Below are 23,746 nucleotides of genomic sequence, written 5' to 3'. Positions count from 1 at the left end.
TTCTGGAGGTTTCTGCTATAAAACAATAAAAACAATTTGCACTTCCCCGTTTATCGGTCTTTTCTGTTAGTGTATAAATTATAAACAGGAGTAAACTTGATTTTCTTGCATTTTCTATAGTACCGATAGCTAGAATTCTGGATTTTCTTGTTATTATAGTGAAATGTGTTTCCCCTTTCATAAAATCTTCAATCATATAAAAAATAAATTTTCAGAAACTCATTACTCCATATCATATTTGTTACAACTTGTGCATGCTGTGTTCTTTGTTATTAATTACTTATCATTTTTTCTGTTTTAAATTTTACAACAATAAAAAAAAAAGTCAGTGAACAGAAATATCAATTAGTACAAATGTACACATTACAGTATGTATTAATTAAGCTATGTATGTAAGCGTAAATTTATTTTTATTTTGCTAACTGGAAAATACTCTTCAGATTTTCACGTATCATTTAAAGCGGGGGTCAACTGTATTTTGTTGGGAGATCCCTGGATTTCTGTGCTATTGAACTTGCACTTGCTTGAGACCATAAAAAATAATTGTGACTTCGAAGAGTGCAGTTGGTACACGAAATCTAGATGCTGCAGAAGAGATTGTGCTTAGCAGCGATGAAGAGGAAGAAAATTAAATGAATGTACATTACCTGACATACAAGTATCACAATTTGTAAGGTTAGACGTTTGTTCAGTTATTACTATTTAAGTTGCTACTATTATAAAAAAAAGCTAAAATATTAAGTTATTACTACTATAAAAATTAAGTTTCCGATAGTTATAAAAAAAAGGGGTATTTTTGTTAACTTTTGGAACATAACCCCCCTTTTTGTACTGGTTCTTAGTCCCATATAACACAGTTTTGCATTACACCAGATTTTGTAGGAACCAAACTACTGTGTTATATGAGGGTTACCTGTATCTCCATTTATCCCTACAGATGCAAAATATGTTTCCATATTTTTTTCAGTTTGCACTGACCAGAAAAAACTTACATAAAGTCGAATTTGCGTAAGTCGAGTATTACATAAGTTGGGGAGTTCCTGTACTTGTTTTTGACCAATTTAGAACCCATCTCATGGAGCCCATAAATTTGCTGTAATTCCTGGAGGATTGACATCTCAACTTCAACCACCAGATATGTCTATCAAAAAGCCATTTAAAGTTCTACTGAGAGAATGGAATAGTGGATGATGGATGATAACAATAAAGAGTTTATTAAATCTGGCAAATTAAAGAGAACATCTATCATATAAGTGTGTGTGTGTGTGTGTGTGTGTGTGTGTGTGTGTGTGTGTGTGACAAAAGAGTGTGGACAAACATCAATCTAGATATTATAGTAGTCTTTTAAGAAACATGGAATCAATAATGCTTTGGATGGTAGTGAAGAAAACTTGATATATGAAAATGATTTGGAGGAAGAGCCTTTGGAGATTAGTCATCAAGGAGGGACTGAAAATACTACAACTGAAGATGAAAAACAGGATTCAGAGGATTCACTGATAGTGCCAGTGATTAATATATCTATATTATAAAAGTTATTAGGATTAAGAATTTTTTTAAATTTTTTTTCTGTGATATGGAAAAGCAATTAAGTTTAATAAAAGTTAACTCAAATTCAAGGAGTCTTATACACTGGAAAATACAGTAAATAAAATTCCAAATTCACACAATTAGTAATGAAAGATGTATATACAAGTATTACTTTCAATCATTATGAACTCAAACTATTTATAAGCTACAAATAATAGCCAGTAATAATCATAAAAGAGACAACATTTCGAATCTGTGCCTAACTTATGGAGAAACTATCATACACTGGGCACTGTCAATGGACATCCCCATTTATTTGGCTAATTCATGTACTTTAATCTGTCTATTTTCTTAGATCATTTGGTTCACTTGTTCCACACTGGCATTTACACCAGCAATAGCAAGTGGACAATTTGATGTTCATCACACAGACTTATTTGCCCTTCATTGAACAACTGATGGCATCTCTGCACTATCTGTTCTCACATATTTTCTCCATACACTTTCACCAGCTTACTGTGGATGATGCCTCCTTACAAGTCCGAATTCCATTTGGAATGGACAATAATTCACACCTTTTAACTCTCCACATTTTCAACACAAACATTCACTATTGTGTCTGAATTTGTGCTGACATGGGCACACTCAATGTTGCATCTGCTGCACCCAACAACAGCTCATAGTGCTACATGAGAGGAATTAGAAGGATGTTGTTAAGTTTCAATGTAACTCATTTCTGCAAACAAACTGGTGTGGTCAAATTTATCCTCAAAACATTTATTAATATCCTTTGTATAAGAGGTAGATTGAAATTGCCCATAATGAGACAATCATCCTTCTTTGTCCATTCAAGTTTACTGAAACGATTTTTGTTATAGTCCTCAGAATCATTTGGCCTGTAACACACCCACACGGTCATCTTCCCTTTAGTGAAATTCATCTCATATCGCAGTGATTCAGTGTATATCTGAATAAAATCCGATTCTAGGGACACTGATTGGTTTCAGCACTCTTTTTCTAAGAAGAATGATCCTCATCCCCTTTAGCCCTCCTTATCTCTCCTGATCATACTGTATTCACTACAATAAAAGGCTTCCACACTACTTCTGGATGGCATCATGTCTCCTTTAGCTCTATTATATCAGCACTGGTTGACCTAATCTCACTAATAAAAATGTAAGGATTTCTGTAAAATGTCAAGTCAAATTGGAAAAGGGGGAGAGGAACATTATGTGCCAAGTTTTGCCATTTTCATCCTCCTGTTTGCTCATACCATATATGTTTTATCCCTCCTTTTTTTTCATTTGCCCTTTTTTCCCCCCTCCAAAGATGCTATTTCTAAAGGTATCTTTCCTAAACAATATCATTTTAAATTTGGAATTATTCAGGTTGTCCATAAATTTTATAGGACTGCTGCTTTCAATGGACATTTCTCAAACTATTAAGATGGAGAAAGCACAAATGGAATATCATTTTTAGTAGACTTTTATATGGTCCACAAGGATTACTCCATTCTGTTTCTATGAAACCTAATGCAGCATAGATATATAATCTGTTTCAAAAGTTATAGGAGTGATTGCATTAAAAATTGAATAAAAAAAAAAAAAATGAAATGAAATGAATAATGGCATTTATTTCTTTCAAAACAGTCTCATCCTGCATTGATATACCTTTCCATCACTGCTAAAGCTCAATCCAAGTGGCTTTGGAAAACAAATTCTTCAATACTTGTCATCAGCTTGGTGACAGCTAATAGTATTAACTAACACATTCACATATCTACAACCTTTCATTGCTTATTTGAACTGTTAGAACACTCAGGACAGAAATAATGAATAAATGTGCATAGATATACCAAATCATTTTTGTAGAAATTATTATTATTATTAGCCATATGGTGCAAGGAAGCCTGAAGCTTATGCTGCACCAGGCAAAAAAAAAAAAATTACCCTGAGAGAGAGAGAGAGAGAGAGAGAGAGAGAGAGAGTAATCACCAAGAAAGAGAAGAATTGTGAGGAGTGGTGGCATAATATGTAATTATCTTTAACTATCTCCTATCTCAAAAATGATTGTACCATTCTAATATTCTTCAATGTAATAAAGCTGCATCACAGTATACTTGTTACAAGCTAAATCTCAGTTGTGCATGTACTAGCAAAAAAAGATTTACATTCATTTAATGCTCATACATTCTTACACAACTATGAATAGGTGATGCACAACTATAAACGATGACAATTTATGCTTCTGATCCTTCCTAACTAATAACCTTGATAAGAAAACATTCAGTAATGAGGAAAATGAAATTTACATTTACAACTTTCACAAACTAAAACACTATGAATAATGTTTTAGTTATTAAGTGATAATGGCAAATAAAAAAAAAATTATATTAATTGAATAACAATGTATATTAAATAAATTCACGGGATTATAATATTAATAAAGCTTTACCTGGTCTTTATGGGGATGCTTGGAGACAACCACAGTATTACAAACAGCTAGCAATAAAAAGAAGTCCTGAATTCTTTTACTATCTGAACTTAAACTCACTTCACATGGAGTGGAACTAACATGTAGCTGCATTTCCATCTTTGATAACTCTTCTTGAAGGCTTGGATTTAAAAGGAAGGCAGTGTCATCCTATTCAATAGATAAAGAATTTATCATACAGTGACTATATAAGTATACATAACATCATATGCAAATATATCCATAAAACTTAAGAACAGAATAAATATTTGTAATTCTAATTTATTGCTTAATAAATTTATGATCAGTTCTTACTGAGTTTATCAGAATGTCCTTGTGACCTGTAACTAATGGAAGTTTCCTTCCCATTATCTTAGAAAATGTCAGTAGCTACTCCCATTTAGTAAGCAAAGAGTTGAATACACTACACTTATGTGAAAAATTTGATAAAGTCCACAAAGCACAAAAATAATAACAGTTACATTTCACTGTCATTACTAGCAGAGGTTCCAGGGCTCACCTTAGGCTGATTTGACTCAGTTGGGACTCCCATGACAATATATATATATATACACCGTATTTCTTCGATTCTAAGACGCATCTTAATTTCAGTACCTTAATTTCAGAAAAAAAGCTTTGATTCTAAGAAAAAAAATAAAATAAAATAAAACACTAAAATAAATCTAACAAATATTTTTATTATAATAGAATTCAATTCACTAACAACAATAGTACCGGTATTTATCAGTAGGTATGTTATTCGTCACTTCCTTCTGAATCTTCTGAGCCGTCGATATCTGCATCTGAATCAATATCAGTCTACTTCACATTCAGGGTCAGATTCTTCTGAGCCGTCGTTATCTTCATTATTCCATAATATATCATCTTCTGAGCCATTGAGAGCATTGGTGATGCAACATTTTTTAAATGAATGCTTTACTATTCTTTTTGGGATCAGCTTCCAAGCTGTTGATACCCATTCTGCCAATTTTGATGCCGGCACTTTCTTAATTTTTCCGGAAGGTGTCAGCGGAAGGTTGTCAGTCAACAGCCAGGATTCATATTCCTTTCTCGAGTAATCCTTAAATGGTTTGTTGACTGAAACGTCGAGTGGCTGCAGTTGGCTAGTCATGCCACCAGGAATTGCAACCAAGTCACCACGTTTTTGCACGATTTTATTTTTGACACGTTCGGACAAATGTCCACGAAATGCATCAAGTACTAGCATGCTAGGTGGGTTACAAAGACTTTCAGGATGTATAATCCACACAACATTTAGCCAATATTCCATAAGCTCTGCCGCCATCCATCCATTTTTTTTCTGCATGCACAATAACATCTTTGGGGAAAATTTCATTCTTTGGTATGGTTTTTCTATTTAAAATTAAATATGGTGGCAACTTTCAACCATCAGCAGTGATACGCTGCTTTTCGTAGCCTGTGCTTATAATCTTGATTTCTTTATCACCTTTAGTGTTGACTGTGTAATTTTGAGGCATAATAAAGAAGACTGGGGTTTCATCAGCATTTCCAATTTGACTAAACTCATAGTTTCTTTTTTTCCTTAATTTCATCACCTGTCGCTGAAAGTTAATCAGCTTCCTTCTGTTGAAAGTCTGCAGGAATTTTTTGACAGATAGATGTTCGGCGTCTTAACGATAATCCACTATGACGCACGAGTCTGTCGCACCAGCCGCGACTGCCTTTAAGAATTATTTTCTCTATTCCGAGGGACTTTGCAATTTCTCCAGCTTTCAATTGCATGGCTTGTCAAGTGATGGGTAATCCTTTTGCACATGTCTCCGTTACAAAACATATCACAGCTTCATCGACTTCTGGAAATCTTCCTTTCTTATGCCCTGTAAAACACTTGGTTGTTGCTTTGCACGAAAATATGGAATTGCGATCATTTCTCCAACGACGAACATTTACTTCACTAATGTCAAAATGTCGACCTGCAGTTCTATTTCCATGTTCTTTTGCATGCACAAAACTTTTTGTTTCAATGCGGCTTCCTAGTTCAATCTTTTTGGCATTTTAATGCGCAATAAGGGATTAAAATTAATGAAATACTGTAACTCCACTTCTTACGTACTTTCGATGATACAAACAAAACTTTCTAGTTTTCGCCGAGTGAGCTCCACCATAATGAAATAACGGTAGCTTCACATTTCGAATGCACGTGAAATCACCGACACATTCTCACATTCTGACCATTATCACATTCTCCAATTCCATTGGAGAATGTGATAATGGTCAAACTTGGAGGCGAGGTTTCCACCTAAAAACAAAATGTATGGAGCTGTGCAATGCGCAGGAAAATTCGGAAAAAAAAAAAAACTGCGATTCTAAGACACACCCCCTTTTTAGAGACGTTTATAGAGGAAAAAAAGTGAGTCGTTGTTGTTGTTGTTATTTGCAAGCTATTGGCGCAAGAGCAGCTTAGGCTATAATGCGCCTAGCCTAGGTAGGAAAAAAGTGAGTCTTAGAATCGAAGAAATACAGTGTGTGTATATATATATATATATTTTTTTTTTTAATGGACTGTTATTTGGCATTGAGTTTGTGAACTATTTGAGAAATAGCTTTAGGCAGCAAATTCTTGTACTTGGTCCATGTATACCACTGAATGTGGTGTAGCAAAGACTAGAATTTCCTAAGGTAATGGAGAATTTGCAGAAAGAAAAGCAAAAAACACAGGCATTAAGTATAAATAAAAACTCTGCAGTCATAAATAAGTGCTCATTTGCACAAGAAGACAAGAGCCATGGCTATGTACAGACCTATATGTGTTTAACAGTAACTGCTTATTGCAAAATAGTCCTCTATAATGCACACTGTATGAAATAAATACAATACACATTCAAAATACACATACAATACTTTATTTTATTATTATTATTGAAAATATGTCCATACTAGGAGGTCCTGAAAACCCACCCTAAAAAAGTCAATTCTGAGTGGTGGTGGTTCTGCAAACAGTTACAGTGAAAGAATAAGTAACCAAAAAGATATTATATTACAAAAACAGTGCATTCAATTAATTCATTTTAAGGGCTGTTCTTCCAGGCAGCAGCAGAATAAGGAAGAAAACTTGTGGTCATCGGTTTTGTAGGCACTATTAACAATTTATTAAATGACAGCAGCAATAACGAAGACAAACAAAATGCTGCAAATATACTAGCAAGAGAAAACAGTCCCAGATTAGGAAAGAATGAAAGAAATGTTCAGAATGAGAGCTGTATTAATAGACAGGTGGGATAATTTGACTGTCAAAGCCATACCAATCTAATTGAGGCAAAGCTAGTGAAAAGGACCTGGCATTCATGCAAACCAAGCTTTCTCCTCCCCATAATTGAAGGTCGGCAGGGTTGTTAATGAAACTAATGACAGTACACTGCTGCAACAGGATCTAGAAAAGTTGAGAAGATGGGTGTTTTTTTTTTTTAATAGGAGCATTAGCAACTAGGGCCATATTGCTCCGGGGATATGTGGTGGTCATTCACTGACCTTTCCGCATCCTCCGTATTTGGTGGTCACAGGCTCGAACCCCGGTCTAATCAAGAAGCATGTGCTACGCACTGCTGCTCCTGCCCACCTGGCTACAAAGGCACCTTGAGAAGCTGACCTGAGAGGTGGCAACTGAAGTTTAACATTGACAAATGTAAAGTACTGCGTATGGGAAGTGGTAACCCCAGAGTAATGTATCAACTGTGTGGTAGTACACTGACAGTGGTAGAGAGTGAAAAGGACTTGGGGTGTAATTGTGCAGGCAGATATGAAGTTTTCTGAGCAGTGCAGACAGTCTGCAAGAGTAGCTCATGGTGTCTTGTCAATGGTATACAGAAATTTTTCTAGCAGGGATAAGGAGGTGATTATCCCCTTATATGAGGCCATGGTCAGGCCACACCTTGAGTACTGTATACAGGTCTGGAGGCCTATTTTAAGAAGGATGTAGAGCTGCTGGAATGAGTACAGAGAAGGGCAACAAGATTAGCGAATGGAACAAAGGGTTGCTCTATGAAGAAAGGCTTAAGTTTTGCAAATTACAGTGTCTGGAGACTAGGCACCCGTGAAGTGATTTGATTGAGGTGTATAAAGCCTTGAATGGTTTGAGCATACTCAATGCTGATGGGATTCTTCCACTTGCTCAGAATAATCACCTGAGAGGGCAAAAATTCAAATTGAGGAAAGACAGTTATACAATAGATGTGCAGAAGTTTGCCTTTAGCCAGCGGGGTGGTTGATTTGCTGGAACAAACTTCCATCTGCCATTGTAGAAGTTGATAGCTTAAATATATTCAAGGCAGAACTAGACAAACATTTGGAGCGAGTGGATTGGTGAAACGAGAAGGGTGTGTGGGGGGGGTTGTTTTGGCTGATGCTATATAAGCTTGCTTTCTTGCATCATGTGCCTTTGCTAATGCATTAGGGCTAAGATGGACCTTTTCATTAGTAAAGCTCATGAATGCTTTAAAGGAGGAGTGGAGAACAATATCAAGCTTTCTACCAGAAATTAGTATAAAGCCTATCACAACTAAGGTGATCATAAGTACAGTGTCCCATGACTTTTGGTAAGATAGTGTGTGTATATAGGCAATTTGATAGTAATGGAATAAAGTCATATCCTCAGTTAAAAGGCAACTCTTATCTACTAGTTACAAATAAACAAATTTAATTTAACTTTTTAAAGGTATTACTTAACCTTGTTATTAGGTGTGGCAGTTTCCTTATCAGTTGTTCCTAGCCGAGCTTCTGAAACAAAAAAATAAATAAATAAAATAAAATAAAAAGTTTATGAATAACTACTAGTAATTAGACAACCATATACATATTAGTATATAGTCACTCAACTTGCACTTTACCTTTCCATATAATTTCCAGAAAGTTAAATGTCATTAACAATATTAAATATGCCATTTTTACGGTAATTCACGTGCGGTGCATTCTTTAACAGTTTCCACAATTGTTAAGAAACACATAAAATTCAAGGAAGTGAAGCAAGCTGACATTGCTGGACAGTGCAGTGTCGAGTCAGTTTGGTGTGACATAAGCATTGGGCGATCAAAATTGAGAGTAGGAGTGTGCTATAGGCCTAATGACTCTGATGAGTATAATAAGAAAATGTACAGGGAAATAGAGTGGACCAGTAAAATCAGAGAGTCTTATTTTGGGGGATTTTAACTTTCCAGATGTTGACTGGAATTTATGGGTTGGTCATTCACTCACTAGTAAAACTTGATGGATGGGAAGGAGGTGTTTTTTTTTTTTTTTTTTTTCTGGGTTGACGCTATATAAACTTGCTTTCCTGCATCATTTTCCACTACTACTACTACTACTACTACTACTATATTGCAACAACATTCCGGCAATATGAACTTCTCTGAAGTTTTCTACCAACCAATGGAGTAGAAGCTATATGCTGACTAATCAAAGCAAAGCCTCAAAGAAGATCACCTTCATACTGGAAACGGGTATACATCCATTCTTGTATCCCATTCAGCACACTTAAAAGAAAACTACAAAAATGTTTATTTGGGAAAAAAAAAAAAATCAGTATCATGTTTGGCCAACATGATACTGGTGCCAAGGGCTTGGTTATACAAAAATGCCTTGCTTTCTGTGCAAATGGAACAAGAAGAGGGATACACTGGTGTAGTTCAGAAAACTAAGTGGCAATATGAGCATTAAGGTACACTTCTTGCAATCTAATCAAATATTTCTAAAAAAATTTAGGAGTTTAAGTGAAGAGTGGGGGGTTTCTCCATAAGAATATATATAAAAGAAATGGGAAAAGTACCAAGGGGGGGTTGGAATGTCAATATGATGGCCAACTATTGCTAAAAAGAGTAACAGCCACTGAAACTAGCTGCCTGAGGAAATTGAAAAGGCACAAGCTTAATCTACCCTATTGCATAAGAAATCAAGTTTATTACCATTTATGCTTGACAGGAGGATGCAGCCTTTGATATATCTAGGTTGGGTGACAATACGTCACCCAACCTAGAGAATTTACATAAATTAGGAAGGGTTTCATAGATACTTGGATGAAATCAATTAGCAATACTCCCTTTCCAAAGCTGATATAAATTAAGCTTGGTTTCCTTGATTATTGTTCTCATAATGCTAATTTTAAAAAAAAAGTTTTCAACTGTGAAAACTAATCTTCAAAACTCTGTTGTTCCAAAAAAGGGTCTTGGGGACTTTGCAAATATTCTGTAAATTTTTTTATAATTAATTTGTTTTTTTAAATTTTGTATATGTTTATTTTACTCTATTCAAAGAGGAAATTTAGGTTCACAAGAGAGTTCTGAAATCATGTCAAATTAAAAAGCATTGCACTGAAGCATTATATGCTAAACAAAGTCCCTTTCGCAATGGTGGGAACCTGTTGAAATTTGGTCAGTGCTTTTCTGTGGAGTCACAAATCACGTGAATTTGATTTCTTTTTTTTTTTTTTTCCCCTTTTTAATTTATTTAAAATTAGATTTTCAGGGTTGTATGGAGAAACAGGTGGAAAGCTCTGCCTTAACAAGGTTTAACAACTTCACTGCTGCCTATATTTGAGAGATTTTATCCAATGTGCCATGATTTTTGGAATGTTGAGAAGTGACTCTTTTAATACCTTCTTAAAAATAAATAACAGTTGAAAAGTCTTAAATTCATACCTAAAAGCAAACATTCACTTTTGAGCTGAGCCGTAAATAGAAAAATGCTCAATTTTATCAAAATTTTATTCTATAAACTAATCTCAATACAAGAAAAGAACAAATAAAACTGTTTAAGAAGTCTATAAACAAGAAACAATTGTTGCTACAAATGTAACAGAGGTCAATCAGTGTGCTGATATTCAGCAGTTGTTAACTTCACATGCTTTCACTTTTGCAGCATTCATTTTACTGCTTAAAAATGACCACATATATGCATTATGGCACATCGTTCGGGTGCCATTCGACACACACGTCTCATTGGTATAACAATGTAATTCTCATATTAATTACATCATTATATATCTATGTAATTAATATATCATTTATATGTAACATCATGCATATAAGAATTATACTTGACAACAAATTTTGATCTTTTTGATTTTTTTTTTTTCCAAAATATGGTACATCTACAGATTTTGATGAGCTGAATCCAAATATAAAGACATTACCAAGCATCCACAGATTTAGAGAAGAATGCATTACACTTACTGAAAATTTTAACAAGTATTACAATAAATGACATAAAAAAAAAAAAAAAAAGATTAACTGACTATATTTTTATTGTTTACTTTTAATTTTTGTAATGATCACAAGCCTCCCAATCAATATCCAGCAATACTCTGGAAGCATGCTAGGCTTCCACTTTCCTTGATAACATTTCCACATGGTAGCAATACCTTGATAAAAACATTCATTGTGTTCATCACAATGCACCTGTATCTAGGAAAATTCTAGATGAGAATGAAGAAAATGTATTTTTAGAGATCCACTGGATGGGGAGAAGGTTAAGCAGGGTAACTACAGGTTACCCTACTTCTTCCACCTAACTATAGCCTCAACTGAAGAGGACTTCAGAAATTCATCCAGTCATAGACAGGAAACAGTAATTGTACAGCATAGATGAGGAGACTACTTCTTGTCCTGATCACCTAATTTGTAGCCAAAATATAGTTTGTATGCTTTCTTTAACAGAAGTCTTACAGAATGTCTGAAAGTTAACTTGTGTAATCATCACACACATAACTAAACTATCTGCTGAATTAATAAACTGGCATGGCATTTTTAAAGCACATTCAATTGCAACTGACGCCAAAAGCTATAAAAAGAGCATACGTTTACTAATATATAACGATGCTAACTCATACACTTATATTTTGGCTTACTGACTTATCTGTGATAGGGAGATCTGCTTTATATATCCTTCTGCCATATGTGGAGCAAGTGGTGATAGTGCAGCCTTAGAAACTGGTAGAACTGACCACTGCAGAAAGATCTAAAAAACTCCTGCTACAAAATTTCTCTATCAATAGTTAGTCCAACTAATGTGAACATATAGACTGAAATCTAATTAGATGAAAACTAAAATAAGTTGTGAAAGGAGGGAACTAGGAAAAACATAGGCTACACATTCAAAATCAGCATTAAAAAAAAAAAAATCATCCAAAATCATCCACTGAGTCTATTGCATTTCTACTGAAAAATTTTTCACTAGTGTTCTGTAAATTACTATAGGCTTCCTAATTCTGGTTGCATGAGAATTATCACCTGTATATAAATACACGTTAAAGCGGCAATAAATGACTATTATATTATTATTACTATATTTGAGTTAAATATTTACCTTACCATCTGAAATAACAGGATGATGGTGATTGTAATCAAGTCCTCCGATAGTGCAACGTCGAAAGATCATATGATTTTCAGTTAAAGTTCCTGTTTTATCTGAAAAAACATATTGTACTTGGCCCAATTCTTCTGTGATATTAAGAGCTCTACATTCTAATCTTTTATTGGACTGTGGATCATACAGTTTAACATCTTCATGGATTAAGTAAACTTGACCCAATTTAATTATTTCAATAGTTACATAGAGAGATATAGGGATCATTACCTGAAATAATAAGGTAATAGTTGATTAGCAATTTCATAATAAAATATCAAATAATGAGTATCAGGTATTGTAATGCATTATTTTTAATTTAAAGGCCATCCAAAATAAATGACAAGCAAAAGAATCATGAAATAAAGGAACTATTAATTGGCTGTGATTACAGTGGGCAAATTACAGTGTGATTACAAATAACTATTAATAAGGACAAGGGATTTTGCTTTCATCAAGAGGATTAAATTGATCTTGGATGTCAAGTATTTTCAATAGGGTCACTGATAATTTTAGTAAATACAAATACTAAATGGGAAGGAGATCTTTCTAGAAACTACTAAATTTTTTATGCCAACAAAGAGGTGCTAACCAAGGTACAGATTGAAACTGATAATCAAAAGTAATAATATCTTAGTGTCAGAAAAATTATCAGGCTTCTGAATACTACAAGTATAAATTAGACTAACAAAGTTACTTGGGGTGGGGACTCTCTAGCAAAGGCAAATTATGAGGTCTTTTGCTTCACATGTAAAGCATTAACAAAGAATCCATTGCTTATATGAACATTATAAAGAAAGGAACGCAATCCATTCCCCATTTGATGTCAATGGTACTGATATCAAATAAGCCAGCTGGGCACATCTGATATCAGTACTGATGATCCTGTTGATAAGCTGAACAAATATTTCCATCTAAATTCACATGTAAAGATGTTTTCAGATTCAGGATAATACTAACTGGGAGATGAATGATTTTATGATAACTGAAAAGTCACTGGAAGAGAAATTATTGATAAAGTGAAGGAATAAGCTGGAATCTATCCAGCTATATTAAAGGAAATAGAAAAATTGGTCATCAATTTTGATCAAGGCTTCCAATAATTTTCCATGTCGATTAATTTTGAAACATATAACATGTGGCATTTATGAAATAATGGAATTTTTCCTATTTGAGTTTAATTATCTTTGGTTAAATCTTTCTATATCTCTTAATTTTTTTTTTAAGCAACAAAAGTTTACAAAGAAGGAAAATTCACTGAAATATTAAAGATTTACATTGGAGCTCATTTAACATGAAAATAGTTAACATAATCATATGTAAGTTAATCATATATAAATTTTTCATTTGCTTTCCTACACTTGTATAATTAGTAATAATATTATTTTTTTTCTCCTATCTCGTCGTTGTTTATTACATTGTATTAGCCTTTACTGTAATATTGTATTAGCCTTTGTAACCTTGTATTAGCCTTTACTGTAAACCCCTGGCTTGTAGCCGTGAAGGGTATTGTGTACAGCATGTGCGTTTTGTATGCAATAAAGAGTTCTTCTTCTTCTTCTATAAAATGCATGTCAGGTCAATTTCAGGACAATTTTCAACATGTGTTTATTCACTTAACACAAAAATGCTTACATGAAATACTGCTTAACACAAATTGGAATTTAAGATTGTTTTTGTAGCTTGCCTCAACTTCCTTTCTCACTCTTCCCAACCCCTTATGCCCCCCACTGTCAATGGTTGAAGTTATCGAGAGGTGGAGCAGTCACCAACTAATAGACATACAATTTTATGATGGCATGCTAATTACAATACTATACAGTAAACAAATAAAATCCCTCTTATCCCTGTAATCCTTATTTCTTTCACCTTTAGCAGAATGCTATACACAAGTCATTATATGAGTTACTTGTTTGATTCTTTTTGATGCCATATAATCAGTTCACATTGAATTTTTAAGTAAAAAATGTTGCCTAAATGGAGCTCATTTATCTATTAGTTTAATTCATTCAATGATACAGTTATTACAGTTATTTTATTTTTTTTTTTCCCCATCTTAGAAGCTCAAAATGGCAAGTAAAATCTATAAATAGAAAGCACAATTGCTGAAAATGAAAATGCAGCTCCACCATCAAACACATGTAGGAGCTACATTTGTGAAAACAGTAGGGGCGTTGATAGAGAATGTGGTGCCTGGGTGTCAATCAAAATTTGGTGCCCCCCTCAAAAATATTTATATAATTTTGTTGTACTCTCAATAAAAGTAATACAATTATAATTATTGCCAATGAAATTTACATAATCACAGCTAATAAAAAGGATAAATTAAAAATCAATTAGAAAATAAACAGTGAAGTAAAGATTTGATTTTACATACCAAAGTATTACATTTATTATACACATAAATTATATTATATAATTAAAAAATAATATTATATTAAATTTATTAAAATCTAAAATTAATACTTTTATATAACAACCAAAATAAATAAAGTGCATTGAAAGAGATTCCTTGAGCCTCACTAATCAAACAAATGAGATCAATAATACATTATTTTCTAAATTTAAATTTAAAATTATTATCCAATTTATTCGAACATCAATGCAGATTATAAAAAGGTGAGTATCATAATAAATTAAATTAAGCTACGCTATTATATCGTGTCAGTTATAAATGGTACTTTAAGAGATCTACAATTTTCGAATTTTCTATTAAAACATTAAATTTAATCTAATTTTTAAACAAAAATTCCTCAATAGATATAAATCAAAAAATCATTTTTACAATAAGGGCATGAGATTAAAGTAATAAAACTTAAAGATAACAGTACTGTATCTTGATGCCACTCTACAAATGGTTAAAAATAATTTAGAGCGACCAAATCATACAGAAATGAAGAATTGGATCTGAATAAATGATTTATATCTGTTGCCTTCAGTAACATTTACAGAAATTAATATTGGCTCTATTTTATTCTCGATTTGCAGTGCAGCATCAATAAGTGGAATAATAATAGTTTTAAAATTACTTACCTTTATACCACTATGACAATACTATTCAAAATCACTATTATTAGTAAAAATTTATTCATCAACTAATGATTCAGCTTTGATATTCATTATCGAATAACAACTAATGTATACACGGTGGAAAATTTTACTGGCACATCACTTCAATTCAACGAGCAAAACCACAATGAAGTAGCAACTCAATGGCTGGTCATTGCCACAGGCTGCTGCACATTCTCCACAGGTAAAGTCTCATAACTTAGCTTGCCTTATATAGACACAGGACAAGAATGAGCTGTGCCACCCTCACGTTAAAAATATTCTTAAGTGCTAATCCACTTAGGAAGGTGGCTGCAGTCTTCCTAAGTGGATTAGCTCCTCCTCAAAATTCTATTCATAAATAGAATAAACGAATCAGACCTGCACAATTTCCTAGAAAGGCACTAAAATTTTTTTGACCAAAAAAGTACAGCCATGTAAAAAAAGGTAGTAGTAGTAGTGGCATGTGATGCAAGAAAGCAAATGTATGAGCTTATGCAGCATCAGCAAAAAAAAAAAAAAAATCACACCATTCCCTCCAAATGCCTGTCCAGTTCCTCCTTAAATTTATTCAACCTGTCAACTTCCACAACGACAGATGGAAGTTTGTTCCAGCAATTAACCACCCGCTGGCTAAAGGCAAATTTCCGCACATCTATTCTACATCTGTCCTTTCTTAATTTGAATTTATGCCCCCTTAGGTTTGTAATCTGAACAAGTGGAAGGATCCCATCAGAATTCAGTGTGCTGAACCCATTCAAGGCCTTATACACCTCAATCAGATCACCGCGCAGGTGCCTAGTCTCCAGCCACGGCAATTTGCAGAACTTAAGCCTCTCTTGATAAGGGGATCCCTTCATTCCCCTCACCAATCTTGTTGCCCTTCTCTGTACACGCTCAAGTAAATCTACATCCTTCCTAAAATGAGGCCTCCAGACCTGTACACAGTACTCAAGGCGTGGCCTTGACCATTGCCTTATACAGAGGGACAATCACCTCCTTTTCCCTGCTAGCAAAATTCTTATATATCATTGACAAAACCCCATGACCTGCCCTGGCAGCCTGTCTGCATTGCTCAGAAAACTTCATATCTGACTGCACAATTACTCCCAGGTCTTTTTCATTTTCTACTGCCTTAAGTGTAGTACCACACAGTTGGTACATTTCTCTGGGGTTACTGCTACCCATATGCAGTACTTTGCATTTGTCAAGGTTAAACTTCAGTTGCCACTTCTTAGCCCATCTGCCCAAATTATCTAGATCCTGTTGCAGTAGCACACTGCCATTACTGTCATTAACAACCCTTCCAACCTTTGTATCATCTGCAAACTTCGACACTAAGTCTGATATACCTTCATCAATATCATTGATAAATATACAAAACAACAGTGGACCCAACACCAAACCCTGTGGGACTCCACTAATAACATTAGTCCAAGAAGAGCAGCACCCATTGATTACCATCCTCTGTCTTCTCGCACTTAACCATCCTTTTATCCATTGTAGCAACTTACCCTTAATACCATTCTGCTCCAATTTGTACAATAGTCTTCCATGCGCAACAGTGTCAAAAGCTTTCCTGAAATCCAAATATATGATATCAAAATTATTTTTTGCATCCAGTTCCTTTGTAACCACATCATAATATCCTATCAAATTTGTCAGACAAGACTTTCCCTTAACAAACCCATGCTGTGTCTGAATTATTGCTGCAGTCTTGTCTAGATGATCCTGCAATGCATCTTTAACCAGCGACACCATTATTTTACCTGGAACAGAAGTTAAACTAACTGGTCTGTAATTACTCGTGTCACCCTTCGATCCCCCTTTGTGAATTGGCGATACATTTGCACATCTCCAGTCCGTGGGAACCTCCCCTGAGTCCAAGGATGCTCTCATAATTATGGCTAAGGGTTTGCTTAGTTGCTTTGCCACCTCCTTTAATATAACTGGATAGATCCCATCCACCCCAGGTGCTTTTCTTACATTTAACTTCAACAGTTTCTCTTCCACTTTGCTCTCAGTTATTACAAAATCATTAAGTATCCTGCTACAATTTGATAACCTTCTGCCATTTTCAAACCTTAATAATTCCTCATATGTGAATGTAGATGCAAAATACTCATTCAGTTTGTTTGCTATCTGAGCAGGATCATCAACAGTCGAACCATCGATGTCAAGTGGACCAATCAGATTCATCCCCTTCCTTTTAGAGTTTATATAAGTAAAGAAATCCTTGCTGTTTTTCTTAGCATCTTTTGCCAAGGATTTCTCGTAATCTGCCTTCGCCTGCCGAACCTCCTTTGTGACCTGATTACAGATTAACTTATATCTGCCATAGGCTTCTGAGTCGCTTGATAATTTATATGCATCCCATGCATTTTTCTTCTCTGTTACGAGTCTCATTAGTTCATTTGACAACCATTTAGGCCTAAACGTTGAACAATATTTCTTAATAGGTATGAAACTTTTAGTAGCTTCCACGATTAATTCCTTGAATGCTTCCCACTTAGAATTTACTGTTGGTAACATCGTCAGTTGATCCTACTGTACAGAATTTAAAAACTGTCGGAGACCACTGTACTCACCTTTACGGAAGCAAAAACCCTTTCCTTTACCCCTGATGGTAATTAAATCTTTAAGTAAATCCCACGTCAGTACACTGTGATCACTGCCACCTAGTGGTTCTTTTATCTGCAAATTCCTAATACATGAATGATCACTGCTGATAACCAGATCAAGAGTATTACTTTCTCTGGTTGCCTCTCGAACATGCTGCTGCAGAAAAAATTCATCTAATAAATCCACAAAAGTCTGACTAGTGTGTGAGTGCCCAACCCACAAGTTCCAGTCAATATCTGGGAAGTTAAAATCCCCCATTATAAGACATTCCGATTTACTAGCCCACTCTATTTCTCTGTACAATTGTTCATTGTACTCATTCGAGTCATTAGGCCTATAACACACTCCTACTCTTATTTTTGCTTTCGCAGTGCTTATGTCACACCAAACTGACTCAACAGTGCACTGTTCATCTATATCAACTGGATGCACTTCTTTTGATTTTATGTTTTTCTTAATTAACAGCATAACACCTCCTCCCTTCCTATCCTGTCTATCCTTTCTGTACACATTGTACTCCCCAAATTCCAGTTCGGCATTCCTTATATCAGTGTGACACCATGTCTCTGATATCCCAACAATATCCGCCTTTGATGTCTTGACCAACACTTCAAATTCATCAAATTTATTTACTATACTTCTAGCATTGGTATACATGCAAGTATACATGCTCCTACTCCTAGTTACCCTAACACATCCCATATACCCACCTGTTTCACGATGACTGCCACCCGTCCCTGAAACCTCCAACACCCCTCGCTCCAGGTCGCTACTTATTCTAATAGAAGTTGTGCAAGAATCACCTTCACCCCTGTCTACGGCTACTGTTAAACTATTAGTCCTTGTAACCCCCAACTATCAGTTTTCCGACCCACCCAACACTGCCTCGATAGCATCAGCAAATATTCTTGCACCCTTTCTATTTAAGTGTATCCCATCCCCGTAGAAGCAGTCTCTCCTGTTAACAAGTACAGTCCAGGCTGAAAAAAATTCTATCCCTTGAGCCTTGCACAATCTTTCCAGGGCCAAATTGATCGACAAGGCTCTCATCATATACTCCCTCCTATCGTGTCTGGGCAGAATTGCAGACACTTTCAAATTCAACCCTAATTCACGGCTTTTTTTCATCAGTGACCTGTACTTGTTAAGTAATTCTGCCGGTCTCCTACTCTTGATATCATTAGTGCCAACGTGTACAACTATATCACCTTTTGTGCCCTTAAAAGATGATATCTGCTCTACAACCTCATCAACCTTTACCCCTGGCAGACATACCCTCGTCCTGTTCCACCTATCCTTTTAACAAAGGATGTTTCCCGTTTACCAGCGCATTCTGCCTTGGGGGTTGCCGCTGTGTTGCGTGATGACCAATTGCAAGCTCTGGCGTTGATGTGGGCAGCTGAGAGCCTGATGGGCCCCTCAATTTAGATCTTTCGAGGGCATCCACCCTGTCCTTCAAACTCTCATATAGGCCCATAACAACGCTGAGTTGTCGCCTGATTTCCTTTCACTCCTTACATCGCGCACACACAAAGACATCCCCCATGGCAATATCATGTTCTGTTCCACATAGTTCGGCAAACATTTCACAAGTTGCACATTTTTTTTAGGCTGTGATGCGTTGGAGAATTGCCCCCCCTCAGTTCTCCCCCGAGTCACAGCACTCCTGCCACTTTGTGCCTGTTGCTTTGCTGCTCTAGTTTGGGGCATGATACTTTAAATTAATAAAATCAATAAATTAAATTAATTAAATGTCAATACTACGCTATCTAATAGAAACAGTGAAGCGTATTACTGTTTCTATAATTATACGTTAGAGCTACCTAGCTACCTCAATTAAAAATTTGAATTCCCTATCACTATATACAAAAACAATGCCTGCAATATTCAAACGAAATAACGGTTTTATAAAGTATTACGTATATCTACAAAAACTGTTTATATAAATTAAAATAAAAATAACCAGTGTAATTAGAACTATAAGACTACGCATTAAGTACAATATAAAATAACAATTATATAAATAAAAAGCAAACATTTATCGTTTTTTTCGGAGCCTGTAACTTGCAGCTGTATTTTCTAAAGAGAGTCAGCGCCCTCTCCAGGCGCTGACTCTTGTGGGAACCAGGTGGAGTCCACCTGGTTCACACAAGAGAATTGAAGGGTTAATTTATATAGTAAATTTTAGAGTACACAAGCATTATGCACACATCAACAAGAGTTCAGTAACATGTTCATATTCCGAAAAATATGACATATTTAAATTTTCTTCATATGTGCAAGTAAGTTTCAGGTTTTCAGGCACCCCTTCAGCACTGGAGCCCGGGTGCAGTGCACCCCTGGTACCGTTGAGACAGCCTGCCCCAGAAAACAGACATCTGTGCAGTCAGATATGAAGTAATCTGAGCAGTGCAGATGGGCTGCCAGAGCAGGTCATGGAGTTTTGTCAATGATATATAGGAATATTGCTAGCAGAGACAAGGAGGTGATTATACCTTTGTATAAGGCAATGACCAGGCCACATTTGAGTGCTGCATACAGGTCTGGAAGCCTCATTTTAGGAAGGATGTAGAGTTGCTAGAACGAGCACAGAGAAGGGCAACAAAGATTGGTGAGAGGAACAAAGGGGTTCTCTTACCAGGAGAGGCTTAAATTCTATCAGTTGCAGCATCTGGAGGTTAGGCACCTGCAAGGTGATCTGATTGAGGTGTACAAGGCCTTGAATGGTTTGAGCAGGCTCAATGTTGATGGGATACTTCCACTTGCTGAGATTAAGAACCTGAGGGGACATAGATTCAAACTGAGGAAAGACAATTGTAGAATAGATGTGCGGAAATTTGCCTTTAGCCAGCAGGTAGTTGATTGCTGGAATAGACTTACATCTGTTGTTATGGAAGTTGATGCTTAAATAAATTTAAGACTGAACTAGACAAACATTTGGAGTGACTGGATGGGTGAAATGGGAATGGTTTTTTTTTTTTTTTTTTTTTGCTGATGCTCTATAATCTTGCTTTCTTGCATCATATGCCTCAACTAATACTGATGCATTTGAGAGTAGCAAGTTTTAACTGGAATGGAAGCACTTACATACAGCAAAGCACAAAGATTTAGATGCAACAATGCTTGTCTGATTGAAACGCATGCAAGGGCACAGAATGCTCCAATTGCTGGCCCTATTTTGATGAATAAAAGGAGATTAGTTGTAGAGCTGGGAATTAAGTTCTGTTCAAATCAAACATGACTGGAATGGTTCAGGAAGAGAATAACATACTTTTTTTAAGATGGGAGGTTTCTAACAGCATGGTGTCAGACTGGATAACTTCTACCCTGCCTTTATCACTGAAAACCCATGCAGCCAAGTATATTACAATGCAGAGGAAACAAGGTATTTTTCAAGCATGCCTCAACTCTTTTTTGACACCCCATGACAGTAGGTTTGTAATTCAGCTGGTTCTGAAAAGTTGCCTCCATTTGTGACTGGAAAGTTTTTATATCCTCACTGTCACTGTTTTAAAGGAGTTAAGAAATTAACAGTGGAATACATGGCAAATAAAATACTTGAATGACATCAAATATTTTCATGGATTGGATAAAGCATTGGATAAATACTTTTTATGCAAGATATGTAAAGTTGCATCAATTATTGATAACAGTACTATGTGAAAGTGGGAAACCTTCAGTCTATCAATTTGATCATACTGCCACTTAATACCACACGCATACTGCAGCCATGTTACCAGGGTGTAATTAAAAATCTAATCACTGAATCAAATCAAAAGGAATTTTGGTCTCTTACACTTTTGGATTCCCTTCACTTTTTTTTTTTTTTTTTTTTTTGTTAGTTGTTGGCGCATCAGCTTCTGTGGCCATAATGTACCTCCCAAAGTTTTTTCATTATGCTCTAATCCAAGCCCAAGGCAGGATTCGAACCCGCGACCTTTGGGTTGCCAGGCAGGCACTTTACCCACCTGGCTAGCCCAGCTGGCCCTTCACTTGTTGTGTGCTACCTGGTGATCTGTTACAGAGAAAACAATTAAATCTGTTTTTCTCACTTGGTCTCTCTCTCTCTCTCTCTCTCTCTCTCTCTCTCTCTCTCTCTCTCTCTCTCTCTCTCTCTCTCTCTCACCAGTATCCAGTGCCTTTATAAAAAAAAAATAAATAAATAAATAAGAATGAATAGTATGTATCCTCCTATCTATCTGATAGGAGGAAGTGTGTTGACAATAATCGCCCTCTATGATTATGTTGCACCATATTGATAATGCACCAATTTTAACCAATAACAACATTATGGATATTGTTAGGCCCAGACAACAAGGAGAAAGTGAAAGTGACCATAGTGATAATGTGTTGTCCTCACCATGTGCTTTGGATGTTCTTGGAATGTTAAAGAGTGTGTGTGCTGTTTTTTCATGAATATTTTTTCCAAGTGGAGAAAATATGCATGAAATGGTGGATAATTCTGGAACAATTTGTGGCAAAGAAAACTGCCAACAAAGCCATTTATATAAAAAAAAAAAAACCACTGAATTTTCTTTCTAAAAAATATAGTTAATGTCATTGATATAGAAAGAAAATATCACTGAAATAATTGCACTTACAAATTACATACTATTTACTGTGTAATATGTGGTATGTAAATTTTTTTTTTTTTTTTGATCATTAATTGATGTGATCATTATTTTGTTAATTATATCCATTACTGACAGCATCATGAATTTTGCTGTGATTTAAAAAAAAACAAAAAAAGTTTCCATACAATGAAATATGGTTAACATGAAATTCAGATAACATGAAAAATCATTTATAATTCTCAGCATTTGATGTTAACCAGGTTCCAGTGCATAAATTCTAATTTCTGAAAGCTAATAAACCTGATTTTTTACCAATCTGACTAGCTTCAAGCTACATAAGAATTAAATATACTGCTTCATACTAATACTTACTTGGAGTATAATCACATATGTCCAAAAAGCAATAAACCCTTCCAGGGAAGGATTATACCAAAAGCTAGACTTGTATGCAATAAAAGGCACAGAATAACGATCTTCAAAGGAAGCTAACCAGAGACCACTTCCTATGATAAAAAGAATTTCCTTTCAGGTTAAAATATGTAATTTTATTAACTTAATCAAATTAACTGATTAAATGAAATTTTAAAAAAGTGCATTATCAAATAAATTTACTTTAATTTTATACAGGCTTTAAAAATTCTCTCACATTTTAGAGATTCAACATTCTTCAAAATGCTACTACATATCATGCTATTCATTTTCCCCAAAGTTCGAACAGAGTCAAAAATTACTTATAACTTGCACCATGTATTGAATGTGGCAATTACATAATTTTTAGAAAAGTTTTATACTTTTTACTGATAAGTTTAATGGAAAAGAGCAAAGGTCTATACTTGGCCACTAAGAATTTGCATCTCAGTAAAATCATCAGAGCACATAATTAGCCTCGAGAAGTCACATAGTTTGTTGACTGCTAACTTCTCTACCAAACCAATATAAACAATATGTAGGACCAATGTGTGTGTGTGTGTGTGTGTGTGTGTGTGGAGAGAGAGGCAGGAAGCCAAATTTAATGGAGTGGTCAAAGGTTGATAACTACATTTTTAGGGAAGAAGAGTGAATTTTTTTTTTTTTTTTTTTTTGGTATGCTGACAGCTATAAGTGGCCTGACAATATTTCAAAACAAA

General features: G+C 35.0%; 1 protein-coding gene across 1 annotated transcript in view; it reads right to left on the bottom strand.

Annotated features, from left to right (window-relative positions):
* LOC150080720 (phospholipid-transporting ATPase VA) overlaps nucleotides 1–23,746 on the bottom strand; it is a 380,422-nt gene that overhangs the window by 129,229 nt on the left and 227,447 nt on the right. Inside the window, exons 7-10 of the mRNA XM_090381627.1 lie at nucleotides 22,992–23,122; nucleotides 12,342–12,606; nucleotides 8,708–8,757; nucleotides 3,985–4,173 (exon numbers count right to left, since the gene is read on the bottom strand). Coding sequence (XP_090237753.1) covers nucleotides 3,985–4,173; nucleotides 8,708–8,757; nucleotides 12,342–12,606; nucleotides 22,992–23,122 — 635 coding nt within the window. The remainder of the gene's footprint in view (nucleotides 1–3,984; nucleotides 4,174–8,707; nucleotides 8,758–12,341; nucleotides 12,607–22,991; nucleotides 23,123–23,746) is intronic.

Source organism: Mastigoproctus giganteus, chromosome 9 (genome assembly GCF_048544385.1).
Source record: "Mastigoproctus giganteus isolate SK-2022 chromosome 9, ASM4854438v1, whole genome shotgun sequence".
NCBI classification, from domain to species: domain Eukaryota; kingdom Metazoa; phylum Arthropoda; class Arachnida; order Uropygi; family Thelyphonidae; genus Mastigoproctus; species Mastigoproctus giganteus.
The sequence above is the reverse complement of the archived record's forward strand: the minus strand, read 5'-3'. Positions and strand labels throughout refer to the sequence as shown.